Here is a 26,608-nt window from a genome sequence, read left to right as displayed (position 1 = left end):
TGGGAAAATAATGTGTTTTTTTAACCTTAAACCGCATAAACACATTTCATTACACCAAATACACAAAATAATGTTCTTTTTAGCAACATCATATGACCCCTTTAAGATAAAACGTCTAAATTAATTTGACAGTAGATGACTAACAGAACTGTAGCTCTTACACTTAGCTGAAACGTAGCTTTTTACATCCGACAACACAAATAACCCAAGCAAACTCAAAAATATGACAAATCTGTGACCCTGTTACTGACCTTTGACCCCCAGGTTAACGAAGGTTTCCTGGTTTCCCTTCCTGGTGCTGGTGTAGCACTTGTATCTCCCTTGATCCTGGACTTTCACTTTCCTCAGCACCAGAGAGGCATTTCCCTGTGCGATCTGGGAATTAAACAAGTTGGTCCTGCCGCTGAAATGCTTGTTCTGGAGGCCGTACTGGTCTTTATTGTAGTAGTAGCTGTGGACGGGGATCTGCTGCTTGTACCAGTGGATGACCACGGCTCCCGTGGGCTTGAAACTGCAGGGCAGCACGCAGTCTTCATAGAACAGACATGTTACATGTGCATCTAGAGCGAGACCAGCACATGTAAAGCCTCAGAATTCGACTCAAAATCAGTTTAAAGATAAACAACTAGTCATGTAGTTTCTCATGTACTGTAATTGCAATGTAAAGTTCAGTATTGCTTTGTTTGCAAAAATACAGGCCTATATTCGTACTCTCAAGAGATATCAGTCTCACAACAGTTTGGTTGCCTTGGTTTAAAATGGCTTTGTGCCGAACAATGGCAAATTAACATTTGCACATAAAAATGTTCTGCTCAGATGGCCTGTTTTCCTACAATCTGTTGTTCCTACAATTTAAATTACCATTTACTTGTAGGCTGCTTATTCCTCATAAATGAATCACAGATTGTTCTCTTTCACAAGGGTCATTAATCTGAGCCTAATGGAGTTTCCTACAAGTGCTGCTTTGATCCATGTACTGAGCCAACAACTACGGCTGAACAACTTAAATGACAGAGATGTAAAACCAAAAGAAAAAAAAGGACAAAAAAGCACCAATAAAAATTAAACAATTCTATTATACATTACCGTAACACCTTGTGCGTTAACATATTATACTTCAACATGAACAACTAAAACATTAAAGAGCATTTACAGACTTTTTATATTTTTATTTATATTTATTTGATATAATATAAATAAATATATGTATTTTACATCCATTTATGTATTTTTATGTTAAGTGTATACATTTTATACTTCAAGAAAACACAACTAAAACATAAAAAAAAAATGTAGACTTCCCCACAAGACGGATGGTCATTTTTCATTCCGTTTTTCCCTTAGAGGAGAAACAATTCATCTAAAAAATGAGCGCGTATGTGGCCTTACCTTTAGTAATGATGATACCAGATACCCAAGTCCTGAGAAAAAGCAGAAATGCAGCACACAGATGCAGCAGTTCCATGACAGTCAGAATATGCCACACGTTCTGGTCAATTTTCTGAGATGCCACGATCTGTGTCTCTGTGCAAGTGCATGTGCAGTGAGAAAGGGGGAGAGAAAGACCCTTGTGGACATCAGTTAAACCAGTGAATGTTTAACCAGCTGGTGCATGAGTGGACATATAGCGGCCAGAACTGGTCTGGCCATGTAACAGGTACAGTTTAGCAGAGGATGAAGAAAAAAGAACCAGGGAAAAGAACAAATCACTGAGTTTAAACCTTGAAGTGGACTGTGCGTGCAAAACACTACCAATCAAAATGTTGGAGTTACTTACTGATCCCAAACATTTGAGCAGTAGTGTAATAATTACTATATATATTGCCAGTATGAGGATTATGGAAAATGAATAATAAAATACAGACAAATAATATATATATTTTTAAAATTTTACTTTTTTTCAGAATAAATTATGGAAAAATATTGAATCAAAGTACCATTAAAAATACATCAAACATTTTCTCATGTCATTTTCCTGGATGACAAATTGTTTCTCACTAATAATCAGACTGCATAGAAATAAAGTCCCATTAACTGGTCTTCCATCTTGTATTTCATACTGGTTTCCCTCTCATTATCCTTTCTTCTTTCCGTGGCTAACTGTGAGAAGCTGAAGGCTGTGTCGTCAGTTTATTTCCGGCTTGTGGCTCTTCTGATGTTTTGTCTATGAAAGACAAAAGGGAAACAGTCAGTTTAATTTATATGGAATTTACATGGCTGGGATCTTATATGATTAATTAATTATAAATTAAAAAAACTGAAGATGACTGGACTATACCTGGGTTCATGCTTTGCATTTCCGCATCCTCTTGAGCGATTTCTTGATTTCTTTTTGATTTTGCTGCACACATAAACAAAATATGAATTTTTGTGTGAACCACTCTATCCCTTTACCAATAAACACTCTTATGCAGATGAATTATTATGGATTGAGTTCTGTTCACATTATTACCTCTGTATCTTTTTACAACTAAAGTGAGAGCAAGAAGAGCGATTAATCCTGCTACGATACCCAACATCCACAGATTATATCTAACAAAATCTACAGAGAAAAAAAGAGAACAGAAGTGTTCAGTCAAGACAGATGTTGCTGTTAAAACGTACACTGCCACAATGTTTTGGCAGGAAATTAGTTCTAGGTTTGGTCCAACAGATCAGTTCATGGATGGATGAGTTCATGGATCAGTGGATACCTTTCTCCTGCCTGGCGGATGTAATAACAACACGGCTCTGTATCAGATGCCTTGTCTCTGCTCCTGAGAAGGCACATGTGTAGAATCCAGAATGTTCTGAACCAACAGTGTTCTCCAGGGTTAGTGAAACGTCCCCCTTCAATGCATTGTCCTCCTCTAGTTCTGCATTATCCCACAAGCTTCTGGATTTATGAGTCCGGCTGTCGTACGTGAGGATATCTGTGGTTTTGTTTGCTGTCGTAAAAGTCCAGACGAGAGAGAAGGACTGAAGTTTCTTAGGAGCCTTACATGGAATAACCAGGTCTTTCCCTTCAGAGCCGGTAAGTTCTGAGATGTACATGAGAAAACATTGGTACTATCACCTTTAAAACATACCGCAGCATATATCACTTTTTTGCACATTATAACTTGATCAAGTTTTACCTTGCAGCTGTAAAGAAGCTGTCCGTGTGTGCGTGCCGTATTTAGAGGTGATGTTACACACATAAATATAATCAAGGCTGTTGTTTTGCTGTTTTAGGATGCTCTCTACTGTAAAGAGACTCTTTCTGCCAGGAGCCATGCGGGTGATGGGCTGCAGGGCATGGCTTAACCTGGGTTCTGTGCTCCACTGCACCACCGGTGCTGGATAGACGTCTTTAGTAGAGCACTGAATCAGCCCAGAGGGATTGATGTCAATGGAGACTGTCCTGATGGGAGCTGGAAGACATCAAATGAAAAATAAATGATAGATAGATAGATAGATAGATAGATAGATAGATAGATAGATAGATAAAGATTTGTTCTACAATTAAATAATCTAAAAAAATAATAGTTTAAAAATTACAAATGTTAAATTTAATTGTAAAAAAAATTATTTACATTTACATTTAGTCATTTAGCAGACGCTTTTATCCAAAGCGACTTACAAATGAGGACAGTCTCGGTTAGCCTAACGCAGTGCACGTAGCAAGGTGTATATATATACATAATATATATATATAATACACACACACACACAAAGAAAAACAAGTAGATAGAATAGAAAAAATAGAAAGCTAGTGTTTTTGTTTTTTTGTTGTTTTTTGAAATAAAAACAATTTAATTTAATTTTATTTGATTTAATTAAATTATTAATAATTAATTAGTAAAAATTCCACCATTGTCAGATCAGACTCGGCCATTAAATATTTCCTAATTTAATCAGGTTTTATTAGCTTAAGAGTGCTAATCAATTTACCTATTACTGCATATGAAGAAACTGACAAAAACTATCTAACAGATATTGCTCTTTTCAGATAAAGCAAAAAAAAAAAAAAACTTCCAGCTAACTAAATGAAAGAAGATAAAAGCATTCGCAATTCAGCAACAAATGATAATAAAAATACAAAAATAAAAATGTAAAGAAGATTCAGAGCGTGAGTGAACTGTCCGAATGAATCAAACTGAATCGCGAACCTTTTTGGAAATCCGTTTGATTCAAAAGAGTGATTCATTCGCGATAGAAAACACAAACGCGCGACGTGAATATTATCAGGGAAAACTACTATCAGGTAATCTCCACTGACATAAGGATTTACCAATAATATTATACTGGGGCTTGTGTTTCAATAGAGTCTTGCGACGCCCCTCGAATGAAATGGGGCATATTGTAGCCTACGTAAATAAACTAAACTGAGGAAATTTTAACAGATTAACCTGTTCAGGTCGACTTGAATCGATGACTCACTCATGAGTCATTATACACAAAAACACTCGGCACCTACTCTAACAAATCATACAACGAATCTGAATGAATCTTTTTAGTGAACTGATTCACACCATAAAAAATATGTGGGATGAATCAAAATCTTTAACTATGCTAACCTCTCGCCAACAACTACTAATTACAAATAATACATTTAAAATAAATCAAAGTATTCCTCCAAGAAACAAACCTTCCACTGTTGCAACAACATATGTCACAGTTACATTGTTGACCACACATTTGTAGCGTCCTTTACTCCTCGTATCCACTTGTTTCACAAGCAGTGATGCGTTTCCCTCAGAGACGCTGTCGCTGAACAGAGACATGTTGCCATGGTTGAACCTCTGTCCCGCCGGCTGTAAACTGAATATGAGCGCCTCCTGCTGGAACCACTGGATCTTCACATCACCATTAGTGGGCGTGAACGAACAGGGAAGAATACAGTCCTTAGAGAAGATGCAGGTCACACGAACCTCTGCAAATCAACAAAAAAGCTTTCAGATGTTCCTGCATGTACGAAAATGATTTATAGACCTTAGGCAGATCAGGTTATAACTTTTAACTTCTTAAAAAAGAAAATACATGAATGCATTAGCATTGTATAACAAAACACCAAATAAAACAACATTTGCAAACAAATTATTTTAGTTATATCATTTCCTCTCAAGTTATCTGATCTAATACAATGATCATACACTGAGATGGCTGCAAATTTGCCATTTAAAACCCATAAGCCCCTTAGTACTGAAACATGTTCTTTTTAACATTTTGCTGATAAGACAGCTGGACTCTTAGGTTTGTACTAACTTTCAGGGCCAGTTGCTAAAGGCAGGTAGATTTTTATGTAAATCTAGTAACAAAATCGCTACGTTGGCAACATTGTTTGTCATATGCATATGTCTACTCCCAGCTTCCTAACCACATGCTGCGTGGGTGTGCATGTGTACAAAGCATACATATATACACCAGTATGTATATGCCACCTTTTTTCTCAGAAAAAGTTAGTTCTGCTGCCCCTATTTGCTGTCGGGCCTTTTCTGCGAGTGATTACAATTGTGTGTTCACCCATAACATCACTCTAAGACAGTGGTCTCAAACTCAATTCCTGGAGGGCCACAGCTCTGCAGAGTTTAGCTCCAACCAGCTCCAAATCACACCTGCTTAGAAGTTTCTAGTGATCCTGAAGACCTTGATTAGCTGGATCAGGTGTGTTTGATTAGGGTTGGAGCTAAACTGTGCAGAGCTGTGGCCCTTCAGGAATTGCGTTTGAGACCAGTGCTCTAAGAGGACATTTATCAGTAATGACCACTTATGACTGTGATTGTTTAGAGTTCAACACACTTACCTTATCAGAAGATTGTTTGGCTATAAATACAAAATAAATAGAGCAGCGGCAGATTGCATGACGGCGTTGACCTTTTATGTTGTGACACGGTTGTGGCTTTGTATGCATTGCAAGTCTGAGATTGCACCAGACTATATCTTTATCTACAGATTGATCAGCGTTAATCACATCTTTAAGTATGCCAAAATCCTCAATGCAACAGTTATAGTGTACTGGAACAGTTGAGGTTTTACTGCTTTTTCTTATCTTATCTTGATGTCTTACATGCAACACTTTCCTTTCCTAGTCTAGGTCTATTACAGAGAGTACTTAGAGAGGTTTGTTGAAAAATTCACAGTGACTGTGTAAGTCACAAATAACTGGCCAGAGTGAATTCTAGCAGACTCACTCATCTCCTTCACTCGCAGACTCTATAACAAGGAGGGGCTCAAAACCCCATTAGCTGAAATTCTGCCTCCTCTTGAGATCTAAGAGTAGCATCCACTTTAATTGCATAATAAGGTATATTTATAACGAGCATTCATCTTTCCTGGCATCCTTTCAGTTTGACCGATGATCTGTTGCTGGAATTATGCACATTTGAAACAGGCAGGTTCAGAAATAAAATAAATAAATAATAAAAAAAGGAAAATAAAATTATAATAGTTTTATTTATTGTAATAGTTTTATTTATATTTTAGTTAAAAATCAAAGAAATAAAAAAAATTTAAGAAATCAACGCACACACAAAGTGTGTGCTTTGATTTCTTGTTATTGTTAACTAAAAAGTAAATAAAATATAAATAAAACTATTACAATTGTAGTAATTGGAATAGTGAAAATAAAACTATATAAATTTTAGTACTAAATCTGAAGTACTAAAATTATTAAAATGGATGTAAAAATTAATAGAAACATTTGAAAAAACAATAAAAAAATAAAATAAAAAGTTAAAAGCTCATTAATAAATAATACTAAAATAACACTACCTACTGAACCTATAATATTAAATTATGTAAAATTATAATTTACATCTAAAGCAATCATGATGGGTAACAAATAACACTTTTCCAGCTCTGAAATTCAGAAACTCAGAATCCCTAAGGAGGAACTACCTAATAACTAGATGTCTGTGGATGATCTTGCCAACATTGATACTTTATTCCATCCAACTGAATTACATAAGGTATATTCATAACATACTGCAAGTCTTTCCTGGCATCTTTTCAGCCTGGCAACTGTGACGTACAAACATGAATTGATAAAAAGTGGCCTAGCTGAAAGTGGCAGGTACTGAAATCAAAGCAGATCGTGAGCAAAAAGTCAAATAAATCAAAGTAAAAATAAATTGATGAGCGATTAAGAACTTTGAATTGTTTGATTTGTTAAAGGAAAGTGGTATTCTTTCAAATAAAAAAAATGTGCAAAAAGTTATTTCACTTTCAGAATTTTTTTTCAAAAATAACAATAAAAGTTCATCTTACCTGGAACCTTACACGCCACTAAGGAAAAAATCCATAAAACAACACAAGCGCCATAGTGGGTCCTTGACATTCTCCCTCACAACAAAGTATTGAAGCAAAGTAAGACGTGTGGGACTAAACAAGAAGAGTAGACAGAAAGAAAACTGCTGAGAAGATGAGTCTTCAAGAGTCTCTCTCAGGAACGTAATCAGACCCTGTTCCTCTTTACTGCTTCACAGACAGGCAAAAAAAAGAAAAGAAAAAAGAAATAGCTCTTGGTTCCACCTGAATGAGAGTCTTTGTGAATATAAAAACAAAAAAAGAAAGTAAACCGAGAAAGTTCCTAGGTGACTTTTGAATATTGGCTCTGCTGTGCTGTGAACTTGCTGTGGGTATGAATGACAGAGAAGGAGCAAGAAAGAGAGAGAGAGAGAGAGAGAGAGTGGGTAGACAGGTTTCCACGCCTCTTCATAGATCATGAGTCACTAAATGGCAGCTGAAACCCTTTAACGCCTACCACGTACTCCGGCTACTTCACCATAACCTTCCCACATCCCTCCAGGCCAACCTTTCTGAAGCTCTAGGTCTTTTATCACCACCTTGCTCTTTGTTGAGGGTTTGCTAAATATAGACATGCTTCAAATGTCCTTGCAACCTTCTTGCCCAATTTGCCAAAGAGTGTGGTAAGCATGTGTACTTAACTAGTGGTGGATTGCAGTAACCCTGATGGTTAGTAAAGGTTCTTATGACGTCAGAACATGAAACAGTCGTTTCCTTCCTGAAAGGAGCCCTATAGATGGCCCAGTACATTATTCTGCTTGACATTCCACACTCAGCTCCAACAGATGCATAATGCTTAGAAGGAGTTTAAACTTGCAGTATTTATAGACTTTGACAGGTGCAAGTTGTCATACCAACCTTACAGGTTCACCAAATGCACAGACTTGAGATGTGAGGAAGTGCTTTTCTTGCCTGAGCTGATCGAGTGCCTGCAGGCTGCGGCAGAAGTGTGGTCAATGTGTTTGATGACATGGCAGTAAATACATTCCTCTTGGCTTCAATCACACTGCACACAAATGTGATTTGTTTTTTTATATCCAAAGAATGACTGTTTGCAATGTCATTTTGCATCTGATGCAATCTGATACATTTGTTATTGTTGAGTTATATATCCATGAGTTATTGTTGTTAATTTCAAGTGTAAATGTAATGACGTATGCTTTATGTCTATCTATCTATCTATCTATCTATCTATCTATCTACTTACCTACCTATCTATTTTTATGATAGACTGTACTGTATGGCCTTAAAACATTTAAACTTCAGCCTTTTAAAACTACGTTGATTAGGCTTTCTTAAGTCAAGGGGGAAAAAAATATATTGAATTAATATTGCACACTTTGTATGATGTTTACATATGTTTTGCATCCTAAAAAACCTTACTTTAAATTCAATTCAATCCAAATTCTTGTTGGAGCAAGTCCATTCACTTGGCCACGCCCCCGAGCCGCTGCTTTCCAGATATGCAAATAAAGTTATGTATGGGAACGATCGAAATCTCTGTGTTTGTTTCAATAACATTTGTCAAACCTCACTATGGTCTCATTTGAATCCCTTGAATCCTTAAAGCCGCCATATTGAGCGATGTGATTTGTCTCATTCATTTTTTTTTTTCACACCATCACAACATATTGTTGTAAAAATATAAGATGTGTTTTAGATATACATTATTCTAGGGCGTCAAAATATGATTTTGTCCCCCCCCCTCCCCTCACTTTTTATGTAGACTAGAGACAGAAAAATAAACGATTCCTTGAAATTACAGTGAAATTACATTCATTTAGTAGACATTTATGTTCAAATACCAGAATACTAATAGCTATATCATCAACTTCAACAGTTTGTGATCAAAACAGTAGGCTGTTAGCTCTCCTGTCATACAGTATTTGGCCACAAGGGGATGTTTATAGAATTTGTGTTGATAAACTAGGATGAAATGTGATTGTGGAAATTACCCTTTCGTTGTGATTGTGAAGCAGCTTTTTATATCCTTCTTATTATGATTAATGATCTGAATAGGGAAGGATGATCCTGGTTGAGTGTAAATAGCAGCTTCCTCTAGACGCACTGAGGCACGTGCTCGTCTCCCTCAGATGCCAGCACTCTTCTGTGCCCTCAATCAGACTCTAATCCTGGATTAGAGGAGCATGTTACTGCTCTAGGATTACTCTTCTGCTGGCTCCAATTTTATTATTGATTGTGTGCCACTGTGTTTCATCAGATACTCGAATCGATTATTGTTTATTCTCTTTTATATACGTAGAATCTGACTGTCTCTCCTCTATTCCCCTTTCTACTTTTATGTCCCAGGAAATTATTTTTATTATAACTAATAGATTTACCCCACCCCCCTCTTTTGTTATTAAAACTATTGGATACTTTTTTATCATGTAGTTTTGTTTTGCCCTTGTCCCGAACCAAGACTTTCAATTAAAAAATATCAAAATCGATCAGAAATATTAATTGCTACAGAGTGACACAATCATAAACTATTCTGACATTTACTGTGCAACACTTATTTGCATATACAGTAATTTATATTATATATTATATAATGAGTAATGTTATATCTAGATTAAACATCTTTTGTGAAAAGTATTTATATATTTTTATCTGTCTATCCCTGAACACCGTAGCAAGCAACTGTCTAGAATCCACCTAAAAGACCCTAGCAACCAATCAGAACACTCTAATAATATTATTTTTAATATATAAAATAATTATTTTTAATCTAATAATATTGTAATTTTATATATAAATGGATATTTAATAATTTATTAATATATTTATTGCATGCAAAATGAAATTATTTATACACTTTTCACACAAGCTGTTGCATAATTTCCATGATGATTAACTATTTTTCCACGACCAATAAACTTTTTGTCAGTGACGAATATGCATGATTAAATATGAGACATGATGTGTGAAGAAAACAAAGAAAAATAAGATAAATATCACTTGAACATTTTTATGATGCATATTTTTCAATCAAGAAAAAAATTAACCATTGTTTGCTTTATAAACTATTGTTTACTGTAATTGTAGCCTTATAGCATTATTAAAAGTGAACTTGTTTTTTTTCCAGAAATGTTTAAAATGTCTTTTTCAGCAGTCATTTCCACGATTGAAAGCTATGTGTGTGTGTGTGTGTGTGTGTGTGTGTTGTAAATTAAAAGAGAAGACATTAACTTTTCCTTTAAAGGGCTTTTTTTTTTTTTGTAATTACCTTATTAAATGTATCTGTGTTGTTTTTTATTCAATAAATCAGAATACTATAGAATCTATACTATACTATACAATCTATAGACTCTGTAGACTAACTCTAGACTTGACTTGATGCATCTGACATGACCTTTATGATTATTTACACAGACTTTTTAATGCTTCTCAAAGTTGTCATACAGGTATTTACGCAACATTTCCTGGATGTCTTTTAAAGTAAGCCTCTCTTTTTCTCTCCCATCCCTGTTCTGTCTCCCTCTATCCCTCCCTTTTCATCTCTCTGTCTTCTCTTGATGTTCTCCATGATTGTAATCCTCCGTGAAGCGAGTTAAGATCTGTCTCACAGATTAGCCTGACGTGGATCTACACATCAATAGCTAATAGCAGCACGACACCTATTTAGCTGTACAGACACATACAATTACTGAAAACCCACTGCCATGTTATGCTTCATTTACAGCTAGAGTTTATTCAGAATGTAGAAGACTCAGTAAACAGATATAAGACTAATAACAATGTCCTAAATTTGCGTTGACAGACGTGGGAAGATCAGTAAATGATTCTGTAACATCTTACTTACTTAGCTTAACAATATTACACAAAACAATACCATTTTTAACACTGATAATAATAAGAAATGTTTTCGAGCACCAAATCAGCATATTAGCATGATCAACATATTAGCATATTAGCATAGGTTTATTCTGTCAGAGATACAAAGCCAGTTGATCAAGCTGTCTGTCTCAGCAATGTATTTGATTCTGAAGGAAAAATTCTCGGATACTATTCACAAAAAAGAGGGCTAGTTGCTTTTTTTAGCCAACCTGATGGTAGAGTTAGCTCTGGTTGTGATGCACCTCCCCTTCCCCTTCCCCGTGGAGTTTATAGGTTACTGAAAGATTTCAGCAGCTGCACGTAAGAAGATTAGAGAGGAATTAACGTCATCCCTTTGTCATTATAGAAATAAATTGATATTTGGTTTTAATCGGAGGGAGGGGGACATGGTCAGAAGAGCAGACAGGCTTTTAGGCAGGGTGGGAAACGCAGACCGCCAGCCGTATACACACTAACACACATGCACAAAAGCAGAGCTCAAAGGATTTCAAATGGGACCGTGTAACTTTTGCTGCCCGGTGTGGATCTAAGGGCCTTTTCTGTGTCGGAATGGGCGGCACTACGAGATGGAAAGGATGCTGGGTAAGGAACTCCAGAGAGTTAGACTGATCCCACACCGTTTCTCTATTTCTCCCCGCATCAGATCCTGGAGCTCAGGACTTGGTCATGAACTTTGCTCTCTCTGTACTGAGGCTGATGTGCCTGGCCTGGCTGTGGCCCGTCGTCCTTCTCAAAGGAAGCAACACGCAAAACCAGCGCAGGCACAAGGACGTCTACCTGGGCAAAAACACACGGCACAAACATGGAGGGTGAGGATGCTTTTGCTTGCTCCTAAATGCATTTGCAGAATGCTCTGGTAGTTGGAACGTTGCTTTGTATATAATCAATCAGCTCCATTCTGTTTAATTTAAATACCCATGTCAGCCTGTTTACACTCTTGGTTTTATTTATTGTGGTCTCGGCCTTGTGGATTGATGTGTAAGGATTTATTTGAAGCCCTGTGCTGTGTTGTGACCCATACTTTGGAGTTGTTGGATTGTGTGTGTGTTTGAAGGTGTAATTAATTGTGGATAAAGGAACTCTGTAATTAGAGCTGGGTATGTGATGTAAACAACAAAAACAGCACTGGGTAGCTATTTAGTCTTTTAGTACTGATCCAGAGGGAGGTCATTCTCAGGTAACAGTGCCATTGGAAGCAGAGAGTTTCAGAAAAGTATTATCATTTTTTCTATGAATTGGATAAATAAATAAAAACAAAAAATATATTTATTTATCTATTTATTTAATGAATCTGGAACATTTCTTTATATTAATACAGTACAATGTGCCCTATTTTTACAATTTTTTTAATTAAATTAAATTAAATTAAATAAAAAAAATGTAACAAAATAAAAACTTATCCCTAAACTTAGTCTTAAAGTGCTACATTATTGCAATAGTATATTGGGGTTGAACTATTGAGTTTGTTGTGGTCAATATAAGTGTGAACTTATAAGTATATTAAAATACTGACAAAGAGAAACTTACAGTCCCTGAAATATGATATCAAAAAAGTTGGACAGAGTTAAATCTATGAAATGATGTGAATGTTTATCCTATTAATTGTATTAGTAAGTCAGTGAGACTCATTTAGTACAGAATTGGCACCTGGAAATGACCTAGGTCAAATCAAAATAGGAAACAAAATATTTTAATAAGAAGCATATTTAGTCAGAGTTTGATTGTATTGCTGGCTTTTGATTAGAAAAGTGCCTCAAGAGAGTGTTAAACTGTATGTATAATGCATTATAAAGATTTATAATGTATGTTAAAATGCATTATAACTTTTCATAAATAACCCAAGTTAAAATGCATTGTAATATTTACAGATTCCTTGTAACACATTGGCTGTTTGTTATGTGTTTTAATGTATACTTGATACGGTCTAAAAGTGTAAATGATTGAAATGTTACTTTCTAAAAGCAATGAGCAGAGTATTATAATGTATTATTACTGTGGTTACAATTATTCATGAGTTTATAAGGTGCATTACAAGGCATAATAATGCATTTAAAATATTTGTATAGTGCATTATATATAAAGGCTTTAAGTATTACCGAAAACCGCTTTTTGGATTGCTGCATACTCAAGTTGAAATAAATTTCTCTAAACAACCCACTCTTACAAATTTCTAACTTTGGTCAGTGCTGTTTTTTAACCCAAACTTAACTTTGTGTATGTTATTGTATATGTCTGTTACATTATTTAAAAAAAAAAATCCCCATTTTGTCTCTTTTCAAACAGACGAATAGACTTTAAAACGAAGAAGTCTGACAGCACCAAATCTCTGCTGATTAAATCAGAGCAGCTCTTGCGAATTGAAGATCACGACTTCGCCATGAGGCCTGGTTTTGGAGGTGAGGAAATCTTTCCATTCAAAAGCCACTTAAAAATTACTTTCGGTTGTATTCTCAAAATACATACCTGTTGCATTCATTTATTTCAAGCATCATGTGTTATCTTGGTGTCTTGATGGTTGATTTGAATGATATTGCAAGCTCATTCCGCACAGTTGGCACGAATACATGGTGTGACATTCAACAACAGCACTAATACAGCACAGAGAGGCACTGCAAGGACAGCTGGGATAATTTCAGGAGATAGAGAGAGGGAAAAAAAAGAGAAACAATGATGTGATTATCTGCTGATGGGAATCGTGATGCGTTTTTCTGATGGAGATCACACACTTCACACTATGCCAGCAATTAAAATGATCACTATTATGTAAGAAGCAGGAAATTACCATAAATGTCAGATGAAAATCTATATAAATATATAGATCTTTTCTATAAAATAATATTATACAGAACACTATATTCTCTGATAATCTCATTCTCACATGCTTTTAAGCTGCTTACTTTGTATGAAACATGCTGTGCTGATATAGCGATATCATGCATACTTGCTGCTGTTATTTGCTAGTATATGTCCATTGAGAGAACTCAAAGAACAGGCTTAAGCACTGTGTTCTGTTACACTGGCTGAACTCAAGATCAAGAGCTTTAAAAGTCACCGTAGGCCAAATGACCAGAATGTGACTCTGCAGCTGAGATTGTCAAAAATGTAGGTTAGAATGTCATATGCGATGTGTCCAAATCAGAAAAAAAAAACACTCTGACCCAGATTGGTAGTAGTACCAAGCAGACAATACACTGAGGACAGATGTGTTTTATGCACAGTAATCTGCATTATAATCCCAGCGGCTCTCTGGGAAGCCTGAGAATGTAGCTAAATCTTACAGGCTAGCCAAACGTCGCTGTTTTTAAAATAAGAACATAGAGTGGTATGCTGTTTTTTCAATCATATAATCTTCTTGTCTGAGACTTTCTGTTCTATATGCGATTTCGGGTCCATTAAGGTGAATGTATTTGTGAAGCAATGACTCTGTGTTGCCATATATGTTCATGTCCATGTTATTTGTTAACTACAGATATACCTACTGTTTAGCATTGTATTCCAAGGTGCTTTTTTAATAATAACATGGTATATGTCCAAAAATGGGGGTTGTACCATAGTACTTTTTTGTTATTTTGTCTGTTAATCCTTACATGTGAACACTGAGGTTTAGTTTTATTTCAGTCCAGATTAGGGGAGCATGATGGTTCTCTGAAAACAGTGAGAGGCTGATAATCACACCGAGTCATGTGCACTGAGTTAAGTCTCTGTTTGTAGGAAGCTTAACATCGCTTTTCAGATTTTATGTGGTTGACGACACAGTCGTGAGACATCTTTTTGACTTTAAATGTCATTTCTTTACGTTAGTCAATGATAGTCAATTAAATGTCCTTTTTTTTTTTTTTTACACAATTCTTGAAATATTATAGTAATAGAGAGTTTAGTTTTCAGACTAACTCTCTGGAATTTTTCATAGCAGTTTTAAGGTTCTGTGGTAAATTCAGATTTTTAGATGTTTTCAATACATTCAATAATGGATAAGAATCAGACACTTGAAATTCTTCTGTTCTATTCAGAGAGACTGCAGCTGGTCTGCATGTGTTTTTTTTTAACGTGATGCAGCTGTGACTTGAGAGACTGATGTGTCTGTGATTCCCTTGAAAAACACAGCCGACACAAGCAGAGTGCTTAATGCAGATAGACACAACTATGATAGCTAAACATACGTTTGTCATGTCATTTTGTTATGACAAAGCAAATTGCATATAGTCCTTCTTTCACAAATATTGACTCGTTTGATTTGATTACTGCTTCCACTGATAGATCTTAGAAGTAAATAGTTGGTGATTTGATAGTTTAGCGTTACATAGGCTACATTGTAAGGAATGTATTGTTTTTTTCAAGGTTACATTAATGAGTCTTTTGAATTTGAGGAAGAAATATTTGGAAAACAGTAATGCAGTTGTGTTGGCATTTCAACAATAGATAAAAAACAACATGGAACACAAATGTGGTAACATATTCTTAATTTTAAAAATACCACTGACAAAACTCATGATGTGTATCTTTAATAGTGCTGTCAGACGATTAATCGCGATTAATCACATTCAAATTAAAAGTTTTTGTTTACACAATATATGAGTGTGTACTGTGTATATTTATTATGTATATATAAATACAAACACATGCATGTACATATTTAAGAAAAATATGTTATGTTTATATATTAAATATATTTAATTATAATATAAAATATAATAATATAAATATATAAATGTATATACATGTAAATATTTTCAAAATATATACTGTGTGTTTGTGTGTGTGTGTATTTATATATACATAATAAATAAACACAGTATATATATTATGTCAACCAAAACTTTTATTTTGGATGCGATTAATCGCGATTAATCGTTTGACGGCACTCATCTTTAACTATATTTTGTCATTTGAACAAGTCCACAGCTACACAGATTTAGGTCTTTCCTGCCTTAACATAAGGCTTTCTGGGCGCTGGACATGACCAATTAATGACTCAGTAAATGAGTCAGATTAATTGAGAAACTACTCCAACTGAGTCATAAATGATTCACTGGAAAGGACAGGAAATCAGACTTCACTGGTTGCGCAGTATGTTTTTGATTCACTAACAAAAACTAGCTCATAAGAGCTTGTGATGTGAATCAGACTTCACTCGTCACGCCATATGTTTCGTGCTGAATAGCAAAGTATTTAAGTAAGGTGTCCTGTACATCATCAGCAGAAGGATGCATGCACAAGAACCGTTAATGAAACCGAATGTCATGAAAATCAGTCGTTTATGGTTTGCTCTATGACTCCGATTCTGGAGCTTAGAACCAGTTTTGGTTGCCAAACCTATAGAGGTAAAAGGTTAATCTGAGCAACAAAGCTCAGATAATTTGATTTGAAATAGGTCTGAATGTAAATGTTTGAGTTTAAACTGACTTTAGTATATCTGAGCACAGTATTGAGAGAAACTGACTGAAACTCGAGCAAAGACTATTTTTCTTAGCTGAAAAAGAAGAATCGGAAGACTGCGAGGTCACCATTTGAACTCATTACTGTCTAAGAGAAACAACTGAGATATTAAAGAGATTTATTTTATTTTATTTTATTTGTCATGTTCTCCCAATTCTGTTTCTTTTCCATCTGTGACACTGAGTCCAGGTTCGGCTATTCCAGTGGGCATCGATGTGCAGGTGGAGAGCATTGACAGCATTTCAGAGGTCAATATGGTGAGTGTCTGCTCTTTTATAAATTACTTTTAACCTTTAACCTGTCAGTTTGATCTGCACACCCTCAACTCCCAGTGCTAGTCATCCATCAAGCTTAAATCCTCGACCATTTAAAACGATTAGATTCACGACTGAGGCAGAGGGCAAAGGTTAAAACAGCAAAGACTATGAATGTGTGCAGAAAAGCACATGCTGAACCCATAGACATGTTCAGTCAGCATACATACGTATTTGTATGTACTCAAGTGTCATTAATTTATTTTTATATAATTTCTTTATGTATTTTTTCTTATCCTAAGTTGCAAAAATGGAACTATGAGAATTATGCAGTGAAAGCAAATGTAATCATATATACACAGTGACATTTAAAGTATAAAGAAGTGGCTTATGCAAACTGACAAAGTCTTTTTCATGTCTTTTGTGGGAATAGGACTTCACCATGACATTGTACCTTAGGCATTACTGGCAGGACGACAGACTGGCCTTCCCCTCCAGCAGTAACAAAAGCCGAACTTTTGACGCTCGGCTGGTGAAAAAGATCTGGGTGCCTGACGTCTTCTTTGTTCACACCAAGCGTTCTTTCATTCACGACACCACCATGGAAAACATCATGCTCAGAGTCTATCCAGATGGAAACATTCTCTACAGCGTCAGGTACCACATGAAGCCGCTTTCCTGAAACCAGATGTTTTTACAACAGCTGTGAAACCAGCAGTTTCCCTGAGGCATTTCACTGTTTTAAGATTTCACAGGAAAGGAAATAAGATGTTTTCAGCTCTTTACTTTAAAGTAAAGTTTGTCATGAAACGAGAGTTCATCCAAATCTACAAATTCTGTCAACACTTACTGTCGTTCCAAACCTGTATGACTTTCTTTCTTCTGTGGAACACACAATTTGATGTTTCAAAAAACATTTCCCTTAGGTTTTTTCCATACCACAACAGTTCATAATAACGTAGCCTCCAAAATTGAGGAAAAAAAGGTCTTATGAAGTCATATAGTAGCTTCAGTGCAAAAAACAGACTGAAATCTCAGTCATTATTCAGTCATAATTTTGAGCGGATTCTATTTAGTGAACCAGATGAATCAGTTCATACAGTGGACTGAATGATTTGTTCAGTGAGTTGAACTTGAGAACCAGATCGGACTGATTTATGACTGTTCTTTTGGGCTGGTTCTTTCCAATGAACCTGAGTTGGTTCATGAATATTACTCAACTTTTGTTTTGGGATCATGCTGCATTGGTCAACTGTTCAGTGGAGGGGAGGATTATGAGTGAATAGCGATTTACATTTTAGTCTACTCATCAAACAAAGCTATAGTATTGTTTCAGAAGATTTGAAATATGGCCTATAAGATGTACATACCAGTTCTAGGTTTTGTTTTGTTTTTTAATTGCCAACATAACTAAGAACTGTCATCGTATAGAAAAATCTGTAATCTTTCTATCAGAAAAAGTGTTATTTAATTATTATTTATACTATTACAGATATTATTTTGAATTGGCTTTTTTATTTTGAACTACTATATTTTAATTTTAGTTATTTATTTATTTATTTTAATGTTTTCAATGTTTTTATTTATGTTTATTTCAGTTAATTGCCAAGGCAACAATTCAAATATTAAAATTTATTTAATATTTCTATTTTACTTCAGGTTTATTTTAATTAACAAAATGTTTTAATAGTTTTAGTTTAGTTAATGACAACACTGATCAGAATATACATTTTTTGTTCCATGGGGGAATAAAAGGTCATACAGATTAAATGATGTGTGACCAAATTCCCATATACTTTGACAAATGAGGTGTGGTTTTCGTTTAAATACTTCTGTACTATAGTTGGACAAGAATTTTGTCTAAGAATTAGCAGCATGCGCTGCAAGTGTAGACATGTGTGCATGGTCAGGTGTGCCTAAGCCAGTTTACAGTATGTGCAGGATCAGTTTTCAGTTCAATTCACCTGAATTGTTTCCTTGATTTGATGTTTTGCTAAGCTCAATATCACATGTCACGATTTTAAAGGAACTTTTTCAGTCTCGTTGTAAGTGATTTATTAAGGCTGTACTGAATTGTGAATTGCAGAATCACAGTGACGGCTCTCTGCTCTATGGACTTCAGCAGGTTTCCTCTAGACACACAGAACTGCTCTCTAGAGCTGGAGAGTTGTGAGTATGACCGTCTGCGTGTGTGCATGTACACTCATCAGTAAGTACTATCAACAGAGTACAAGGAACTAATTAGTCAAAGCACTACCTGTAAACATATCCTAAATGTAGCCTAATGTTGTGTTTAAGGGATAGTTCACCCAAAAATGACAAATTCTGTCATCGTTTACTCACCTTCATTTCTTCTGCCGAGCACAAAAAGAAGACATTTAGCCGGATGTTCACAGCTTGTACAATGAAAATACACTAATGTTTGGGGTCAGTAAGATTTTTTTATTTTTTTATTTTTTTTTGAAGAAATTAACGCTTTTTTTATTCAATAAGGACATATTAATTTGAGAAAATGTACCAGTAAAGCCTTGTCAAAAGATTTCTATTTTAAATTAAAGTTTTGAACTTTATATTCATCAAAGAGTCCTGAAAAAATGTATCATGGTTTCAACAAAAAATACTAAAGAGCACAATAGTTTTCCACATTTATAATAATAACATTTCTTGAGCACCAAATGAGCATATTAGTGATTAGCATAATCATTTCTGAAGGATCATGTGACACCAAAAACCAACCCCAAACTTTTAATGGTAGTGTATACAGTTACCAGGACCAGTCAACTTTAAAAAGTGGTTCATATCACACAAAATGTACATAGATTTTCAGTGAAAACACATTCTTCTTAGCATTTAGTATCATTAGCATCAAACCTGACTAAACTGTACATTTATTCAAATTTTATAACAATGGCCTGTTTCCGAAACAAATCTATTGTTTCTTTCAGAAGGCTTTGAATATAAGTCACGAGTCAGTTAAAGGGATAGTTCACCCAAAAAGGAAAATTACCCCATGATTTACTCACCCTCAACCCTTCCTAGATGTATATGACTTTCTTCTTTCAGACGAATACAATCGGAGTTATATTAAAAAACATCCTGGCTCTTCCAAGCTTTATAACGGGAGTGGATGGTAGCCCAAAATTTGAAGTCCAAAAAATTGAACCAATCCATTATAAAAGAAGTCCACACGGCTCACGGGGGGTTAATAAAGGCCTTCTGAAGTGCCGCGATGCGGTTGTGTAAGAAAAATATCCATATTTACAACTTTATAAACCTTAATCTCTCATTTCCGCTAACTGTTGTACACGCATTCACGAGAGAGTGGCGTCCAGCGGATGACGTAGGCGGAGCGTAAACTCGGTGAGAATATGCTAGTCTCGCGAGAAACAAGTTTTGTTTACAGCAAAGGAAAACCAGTGTCCTCTTGGCTTATATTGAAATCCTCCAACATTTTTCTTTACAAATCCTCGTTTTGTACTACTAATTCGTGACTGGTGTTTTGTTTTGCTCTCTCCTCTGTGCTTCCACGTTCATCACTTCCACGTTCGTCACTGCGTTTGCCTACGTACTACGTCATCTGCTGGACACCACTCTCTCGTGAATGTGTGTACGACAGTTAGCGGAAGTTAGAGATTAAGGTTTATAAAGTTGTAAATATGGATATTTTTCTTACACAACCGCATCGCGGCGCTTCAGAAGGCCTTTATTAACCCCTCGGAGCCGTGTGGACTTCTTTTATAATGGATTGGTTCAGTTTTTTGGACTTCAAATTTTGGGCTACCATCCACTCCCATTATAAAGCTTGGAAGAGCCAGGATGTTTTTTAATATAACTCCGATTGTATTCGTCTGAAAAAAGAATGTCATACACACCTAGGATGGCTTGAAGGTAAGTAAATCATGGGGTAATTTTCATTTTTGGGTGAACTATCCCTTTAAATAAAACTAGTAAAAATTGTTTGTGGTAGCCAAAATAAAGCTGAAATAAAATAAAATATAAATATTTCATTAAATATTAATGAAAACCTAAAACTTAAAAAATGTAAACAAAAATGATAAATGTTGTCTTGGGACTATATCTAACATAAATAAGCTAAAGTTAAAATACTAAAATGACTAAAACTGAATAAAAAATTCATTAATCCTATATAGAAATTTATATTTTAAAAACTAATTAAAGCACATAACAAAAATGGTAAAACTTAAACTAAAAATAAAAACCGAATATTAAAGTAAAAGCTAATTCAGATAATATTAACAAATACTATACAAATAATACTAAAATAACACAAGTTGTATGGACCACTTTTGTGGTGCTTTTTGATTTTTGTACTAGTCAGTCAGTATATTCTTTCATTATATGTCAAAAGAGCAGCGTGAACATTCTTCAAAGCTTTTCCTAATGTGTGGAATGGACAAAAGAACATTTTACATGATTGTGATGACAATTTTAATTTCTGGGTGAACTACTCCTTTAATAGTAGAGTTTTATGTGTTTCTGGCTTGCTAGTGGTATATCATATAACCCTTTTTTAGTCATATTTAATCTGATTTATACAGGCTTCATTGTTGCAGAATATAAAATAATTGCACAGATATCTCTGTGTCTTTCACCCATGACACACAGAATTACATGGGCCTCCGCTTCAGAGGAGAGATGGCGGAGCTGGTTTTGGATGCTCGGTGTTCTCTCCTCTAAGGAGTGCCGCCCATGTGTCTTCAAAGAGAGTTTGCTGTCTCACACCTCCCCACTCCCCTTCCCACATTTTATTTTTGCTCTCTTGAAGACGCTTACAATGAGAACGACCTCATGCTCTATTGGAAGAATGGGAACGATTCATTAAGGACTGACGAGATTGCACTCTTGCAGTTTTTTATTGAAGAATTCCACCCTTCCTTCGGGCTAGCCTTCTACAGCAGCACCGGTATGTGTGCTTCACTTCCTCCTGCATGCTTTTATTACTGTACTACCATGTGCTTGATCACAGCGAACCAACAGAGAGTCCAGAAAATGAGATTTCCCAGCATTCTTGACTGAAACGGTTGGATATATGCAGTGCTTTTCTTTGCCTTGATGTCTTGGGTCATTCTCAGGAAACCTGTGACCCCATATCTATAATTACTAGAAGTTGTTACTAATTTTGGGCTTTAAATGTGTCAGTTTCAGTTTTAATTCTAAAACTGAGTAAATTCCGTGTTAGTGTGCCTTGTTAAAAACAGCACATGTTCGAAAATTGGGGGTCGGTAATTTTTTTTATTTTATTTTTTTAAAAGAAATTAATACTTTTATTATTGAGCAAGGATGCATTAAATTGATCAAAAGTGACAGTAAAGACATTTACATTGTTAAATAAAATCTATTTCAAATAAATGCTCTTAATCAAACATTCAATGCATCATGGTTTCCACAAACATATTAAGCGGCACAACTGTTTTCAACACTGATAATAATAAGAAATGGTTTTGAGCACCAAATCAGCATATTAGAATGATTTCTGAAGGATCATGTGACACTGAAGACTGGAGTAATAATGCTGAAAATACAGTATTTTTAAATTGCAATAATGTTTTGCAATGTTACTGTTGTTACTGTATTTTTCATCAAATAAATGCAGCCTTAGTGAGCAGAAGAGGCTTAATACAAAAACATTTAAAAATCTTACTGATCCCAAACTTTTGAATTGTAAATTAAATTAAATATTAAATTACATTCAATTATATTAAATTAAATTGAATGTTATGGTAGAAGATGTGTGCCAATAACAGATTGATGGAAACTATTAAAATAAAATTGAAAATAAATATTTATTTTCTGAATATTTATATATGTATAAAATCTAAGTTCATTATCCTGTTAAATATATCAACAGTAATTCATGGGGACATGTGTATTCTGAGAATTTTTTTTTTTCTTTTTCATTTGTAATAAAGTTTAATATTGTCCTTTCTTTCTTTAATTATTGTCTTCATATCTGTTGTAAATGTCCCGTACTCTCTGTTTCTCTCAGGCTGGTATAACAGGCTGTACATAAACTTCATCCTCAGGAGACACATATTCTTCTTCATGCTGCAGACATACTTTCCCACAATGCTAATGGTCATGCTCTCCTGGGTGTCCTTCTGGATCGACAGGAGAGCCGTACCGGCCCGTGTCTCTCTAGGTAAACATCCTCATTTTAGAATCTAGAAATACGTTTAGAAATGATATTCTGTTCATTTGTTCCATTTAACCTGTCAGATCTTAACGTTAGACCTGTGACAGGAAGTTTCTGTTTCAGGAAGTTTCGCCTCAGGAGGTGGGTTGGTAACAGTGAGCTGTGTGTGTTTACTTTGTTCTCACTGGTTATTACACTCTCCAGGAACAAGCACAAACCGGTATAGAGAAAACGGAATTAAATTACCTCAAAAATACCTTGATAGTCAGGCCAGCAGGCGTTAGACACCCACCCAGGAAGTTGCTCTTTTCATACACGTCGATGACAACATAGCACAAGCCCAGTGAGAGTCACAATAGAAGAAGCAGTCCACACAATGTGTGTCTTCCTGTAGGTTTTCTAAAGAAGAACTATAGAGAAGTGTTGCAACCTACACTGTTTGTGAGAATTTGGAATAAACAGTGACTAATTTATAGAACATTTAATGTCATGCATTTCCTCATACTTTCATTTCCTTTTACACCCAATTTGACCGTCCATAATCTGCTGGGGACTCTTGTGTGAGATGCAATACATGCAAATATTTATGCTTGAACTTACGAACTTCCTCTTAACATGTTATCTTTGTTTCCCATGAACCCGCTTCTTATTCATGACTCTGCCCTCTCTCTTTTTGATTCTTTTGATCTGCTACAGGAATCACAACCGTGTTGACCATGTCTACTATAATAACAGGCGTCTCAGCGTCAATGCCTCAGGTGTCTTATGTGAAGGCGGTGGACATTTACCTTTGGGCCAGTTTCCTCTTTGTTTTCCTGTCGGTCATTGAATATGCTGCCGTGAACTACTTCACCACGGTGGAAGAGATGAAAAAACTTCAGAAAGGAAAGGTCAGGGTCACGGATTGATCAGAGATTGTATATGGTGATATTTGCTCTGGTAACTATGTCCAAGACTGAATATTTACTTTTAAGCTACACATCGCCCCCTATGGTAATTTTAAGGCAACACAAATTCAAACAAAAGTTTACCATGGTAACCATAGTTTCTGTCAAAACACAACAACAGCAACAATAATAATAATAATATGCATAAATTCATTTTAATTAGAATTTTATTAACAAAATTAAAATACCTTAATTTGAATGTTATTTCATTACGAAAATAAACAGAGATTTGAGAGCATTATAAATAATATTTAATAAATACATATTTGTATACTTTTATTATCAAATTTAAAGGCAAAAAGCCTAACAAAAATTTACCTTGTTAACCATAGTTTCTGCCAAAATACCATAACAACAACAATAATATTCATTAATTCATAAATAATGTAGTTATTTTTATTTATAATGTTATTTAAAAATTAAAACAACAGAGAGATTTTGAAAACAATAAAAGTATTGATTCATAAATAGCATATTATAACATTTATTAATAATAATAATAATTTTATTTTTACTTATAATTTTTTTTTAACAAATTTAAAACAACTTAATTTAACTGGCCTAACAAAACTTTACCTTGGTAACCATGGTTTCTACCAAAATAATAATAACAATAATAATAATTTATAAATAATATAAATACATTTATTTTTATTTATAATTTTATTAACAAAATTAGAACAATTTAATTTAAAAAAATGTTTTATTTTTTAAAGGGGTCATCAGATGCGAAATTCACGTTTACATGTTGTTTGAACATAAATGTGTGTTGGCAGTGTGTGTACATAACCACCCTATAATAGTACAAATTCACCCAGTGTTTTTTTTTTGTAATCTCCTAAAATCATTACCCCTTTATCATATCAAGTCATTCTCAGATGCCTGTCTGTGTGACGTCATGACTGTTGATTGACAGTGGCGTCAGTCTTTGGTTTTATCACAGCTCCGCCCTGAGTGAGCTGTCATCAGTCCGCTATTGTTTCACCGCCGGAGCAGATGCAGACAAGAATGACTCTTAAGCGATTGAGGTGTTTTGTTGTTGGATGTAATAATGAACAGCAGTCGTCATTTACTCCCGACATCTGAGCCGCTGAAGACGCAGTGGATTACGTTTGTTTTTTAAGGGAATGCACCCCCGATCTATCTAAATGCGTCTATCTTCGTGCGAATCATTCGTGATCCAGCTTCACCTCCAGAAGAAGTGAGTGTAAGGTTTTTTTATGAATCTTTGCAAATCGCCTTTCCTAATAACGTGCTAGTTAGCAAGTTTCACGATTAATAAACTTCACAGTCTCTCAGAGAACTGTGCGTCACCCCACGGAAGAGAGGGGCGGGGTCAGCAGAGCTCATTAGCATTTAAAGCGGCTTGCAACAAAACGGCTTGCTCTGAAAAGAGCTGTTTTTTGACAGGGTAAAAAGGGTGTTGCTTTACATTACCTTTGAGAAATTTTAACCAAAGTATGTTATAGACTTTTCATTAAGACCCTAAAGAATCATATCAACTTGTGGAAAATGGGCATCGATGACCCCCTTAAATGTAAACCAAATTCTTGCAATGGTTGAAGAAAAAAACATTCATCTATTTTGACTTTACAAAAGTAACAACTCAAATCAAATGGATTGTAAATGGCATTTTTATTGACTTCAATGTATAAATTGAATATAAATTCATGTACATTTTTTATCAATGTTGTTTGTACAGATATTTACTTTCTCGCGTTTCTCTTCCTACCAAAGCTTCCAGTTTCCTACGACGCAACCCAGGCTATGGCCTACGATGGCTGTTTTCACGATGACATAGATGTATCGCCTTTCCCCGAGCTCCCCACCACACCCAGCACGACGCGGACCATCCCACCCAGAGCCTCCTCCACCGAGCCTCCACCCACCGAAGGCACGAGACTCTGGAGGAAACGCTCAGTCGGCAAAAATATCCGATTCATAATGAGCAACAGCTACATGATTGACTCGTACTCCAGAATCATCTTTCCACTGGCATATCTTCTCTTCAACATCATGTACTGGTGTATCTACTCTTGATCGTGTAGCTTGAGTTTTCTGATCTGTCACTGTAATAAGTCCAGGATAAACTAGTCTTATTGCACAAGACAGTTGAACTTTGGGCCTGAGATGGCTGTCAAAATGAAAGCTCTGACAATAAGCACAAGTGACCTGACAGTTTTGATTAAGTGTAACTGGAGAAAGATCCAGACAGACATTAGATATGGAGATCTCTTAAACATTTAGCATTTCTTATAGCATGTGAAGGAATGTCTTTTGTCATAAACCCTCAAACGCAGGGAGCATGTTCATCTCATTCAAGGATATACTGTAGCTTACCTCACTCTTGTGACCATTCTTATGGGATCCATCCACCACCCCAGCTTTATCTTCTAGAATTCATTAGATCCGAGAGCGGAAACTCAAAACCAAGCCAACCTGCTTTATATGCTCAAGAATTATATGAACATGTAAACTTGTGAATAAATTAAATAAAATAACTCTCAAGCTAGTCTCACATAGTAGGACTTTTGACTCATCAGAGTTTGGCCCGTGTTTTTTTTCTGTTAGAACCGCCCACTTGAACAGGAAGTAGCTGTCTGAGTGACATAAAGGGACCAATCACAGTTCAGAGTTTCACCCTTGACATTTTCTCTGCCATTCAAAAGTTTGGGGTTGGTAAGATTTTTAATGTTTTTGAAAGATGGTCT

The 26,608-nt window shown here is 35.3% G+C and overlaps 3 protein-coding genes across 8 annotated transcripts in view; 1 reads left to right on the top strand and 2 right to left on the bottom strand.

Annotated features, from left to right (window-relative positions):
• The window catches only part of LOC107686224 (uncharacterized), a 6,005-nt gene extending 4,186 nt beyond the window's left edge, over nucleotides 1–1,819 (bottom strand). For both annotated transcript variants that reach the window (XM_016483136.1, XM_016483137.1), the window contains exons 1-2: nucleotides 1,390–1,819; nucleotides 252–560 (exon numbers count right to left, since the gene is read on the bottom strand). In XM_016483136.1, the coding sequence (XP_016338622.1) occupies nucleotides 252–560; nucleotides 1,390–1,465 (385 nt within the window). In that variant the 5' untranslated portion in view covers nucleotides 1,466–1,819. The remainder of the gene's footprint in view (nucleotides 1–251; nucleotides 561–1,389) is intronic.
• A 131-nt stretch (nucleotides 1,820–1,950) lies between these two features.
• LOC107686178 (uncharacterized) lies at nucleotides 1,951–7,683 on the bottom strand. The gene is made up of 7 exons (XM_016483080.1): nucleotides 7,228–7,683; nucleotides 4,610–4,894; nucleotides 3,117–3,392; nucleotides 2,694–3,020; nucleotides 2,453–2,542; nucleotides 2,279–2,341; nucleotides 1,951–2,164 (listed from the first exon to the last, which is right to left on the bottom strand). The coding sequence occupies exons 1-7, from the start codon at nucleotides 7,295–7,297 to the stop codon at nucleotides 2,097–2,099; spliced, it is 1,179 nt and encodes a 392-aa protein (XP_016338566.1). The 5' UTR covers nucleotides 7,298–7,683; the 3' UTR covers nucleotides 1,951–2,096.
• Nucleotides 4,160–26,608, top strand: LOC107686176 (gamma-aminobutyric acid receptor subunit rho-1-like). 5 transcript variants are annotated; one of them, XM_016483076.1, is made up of 10 exons: nucleotides 4,160–4,225; nucleotides 11,750–11,915; nucleotides 13,390–13,502; nucleotides 16,732–16,799; nucleotides 17,230–17,453; nucleotides 18,883–18,965; nucleotides 21,583–21,720; nucleotides 22,804–22,956; nucleotides 23,647–23,840; nucleotides 25,635–26,608. In XM_016483076.1, the coding sequence occupies exons 2-10, from the start codon at nucleotides 11,773–11,775 to the stop codon at nucleotides 25,935–25,937; spliced, it is 1,419 nt and encodes a 472-aa protein (XP_016338562.1). In that variant the 5' UTR covers nucleotides 4,160–4,225; nucleotides 11,750–11,772; the 3' UTR covers nucleotides 25,938–26,608. The 5 variants fall into 5 exon arrangements, with proteins under 5 accessions (XP_016338562.1, XP_016338563.1, XP_016338561.1 ...); XM_016483077.1 differs by lacking the exon at nucleotides 4,160–4,225 and adding an exon at nucleotides 11,361–11,406; XM_016483075.1 differs by lacking the exon at nucleotides 4,160–4,225 and having other exon boundaries at nucleotides 11,483–11,915.

Source organism: Sinocyclocheilus anshuiensis, unplaced genomic scaffold (genome assembly GCF_001515605.1).
Source record: "Sinocyclocheilus anshuiensis isolate Anshui unplaced genomic scaffold, SAMN03320099.WGS_v1.1 scaffold437, whole genome shotgun sequence".
NCBI lineage: Eukaryota > Metazoa > Chordata > Actinopteri > Cypriniformes > Cyprinidae > Sinocyclocheilus > Sinocyclocheilus anshuiensis.
Note: the sequence above shows the minus strand (reverse complement) of the source record. Positions and strands in the feature narration are given on the sequence as shown.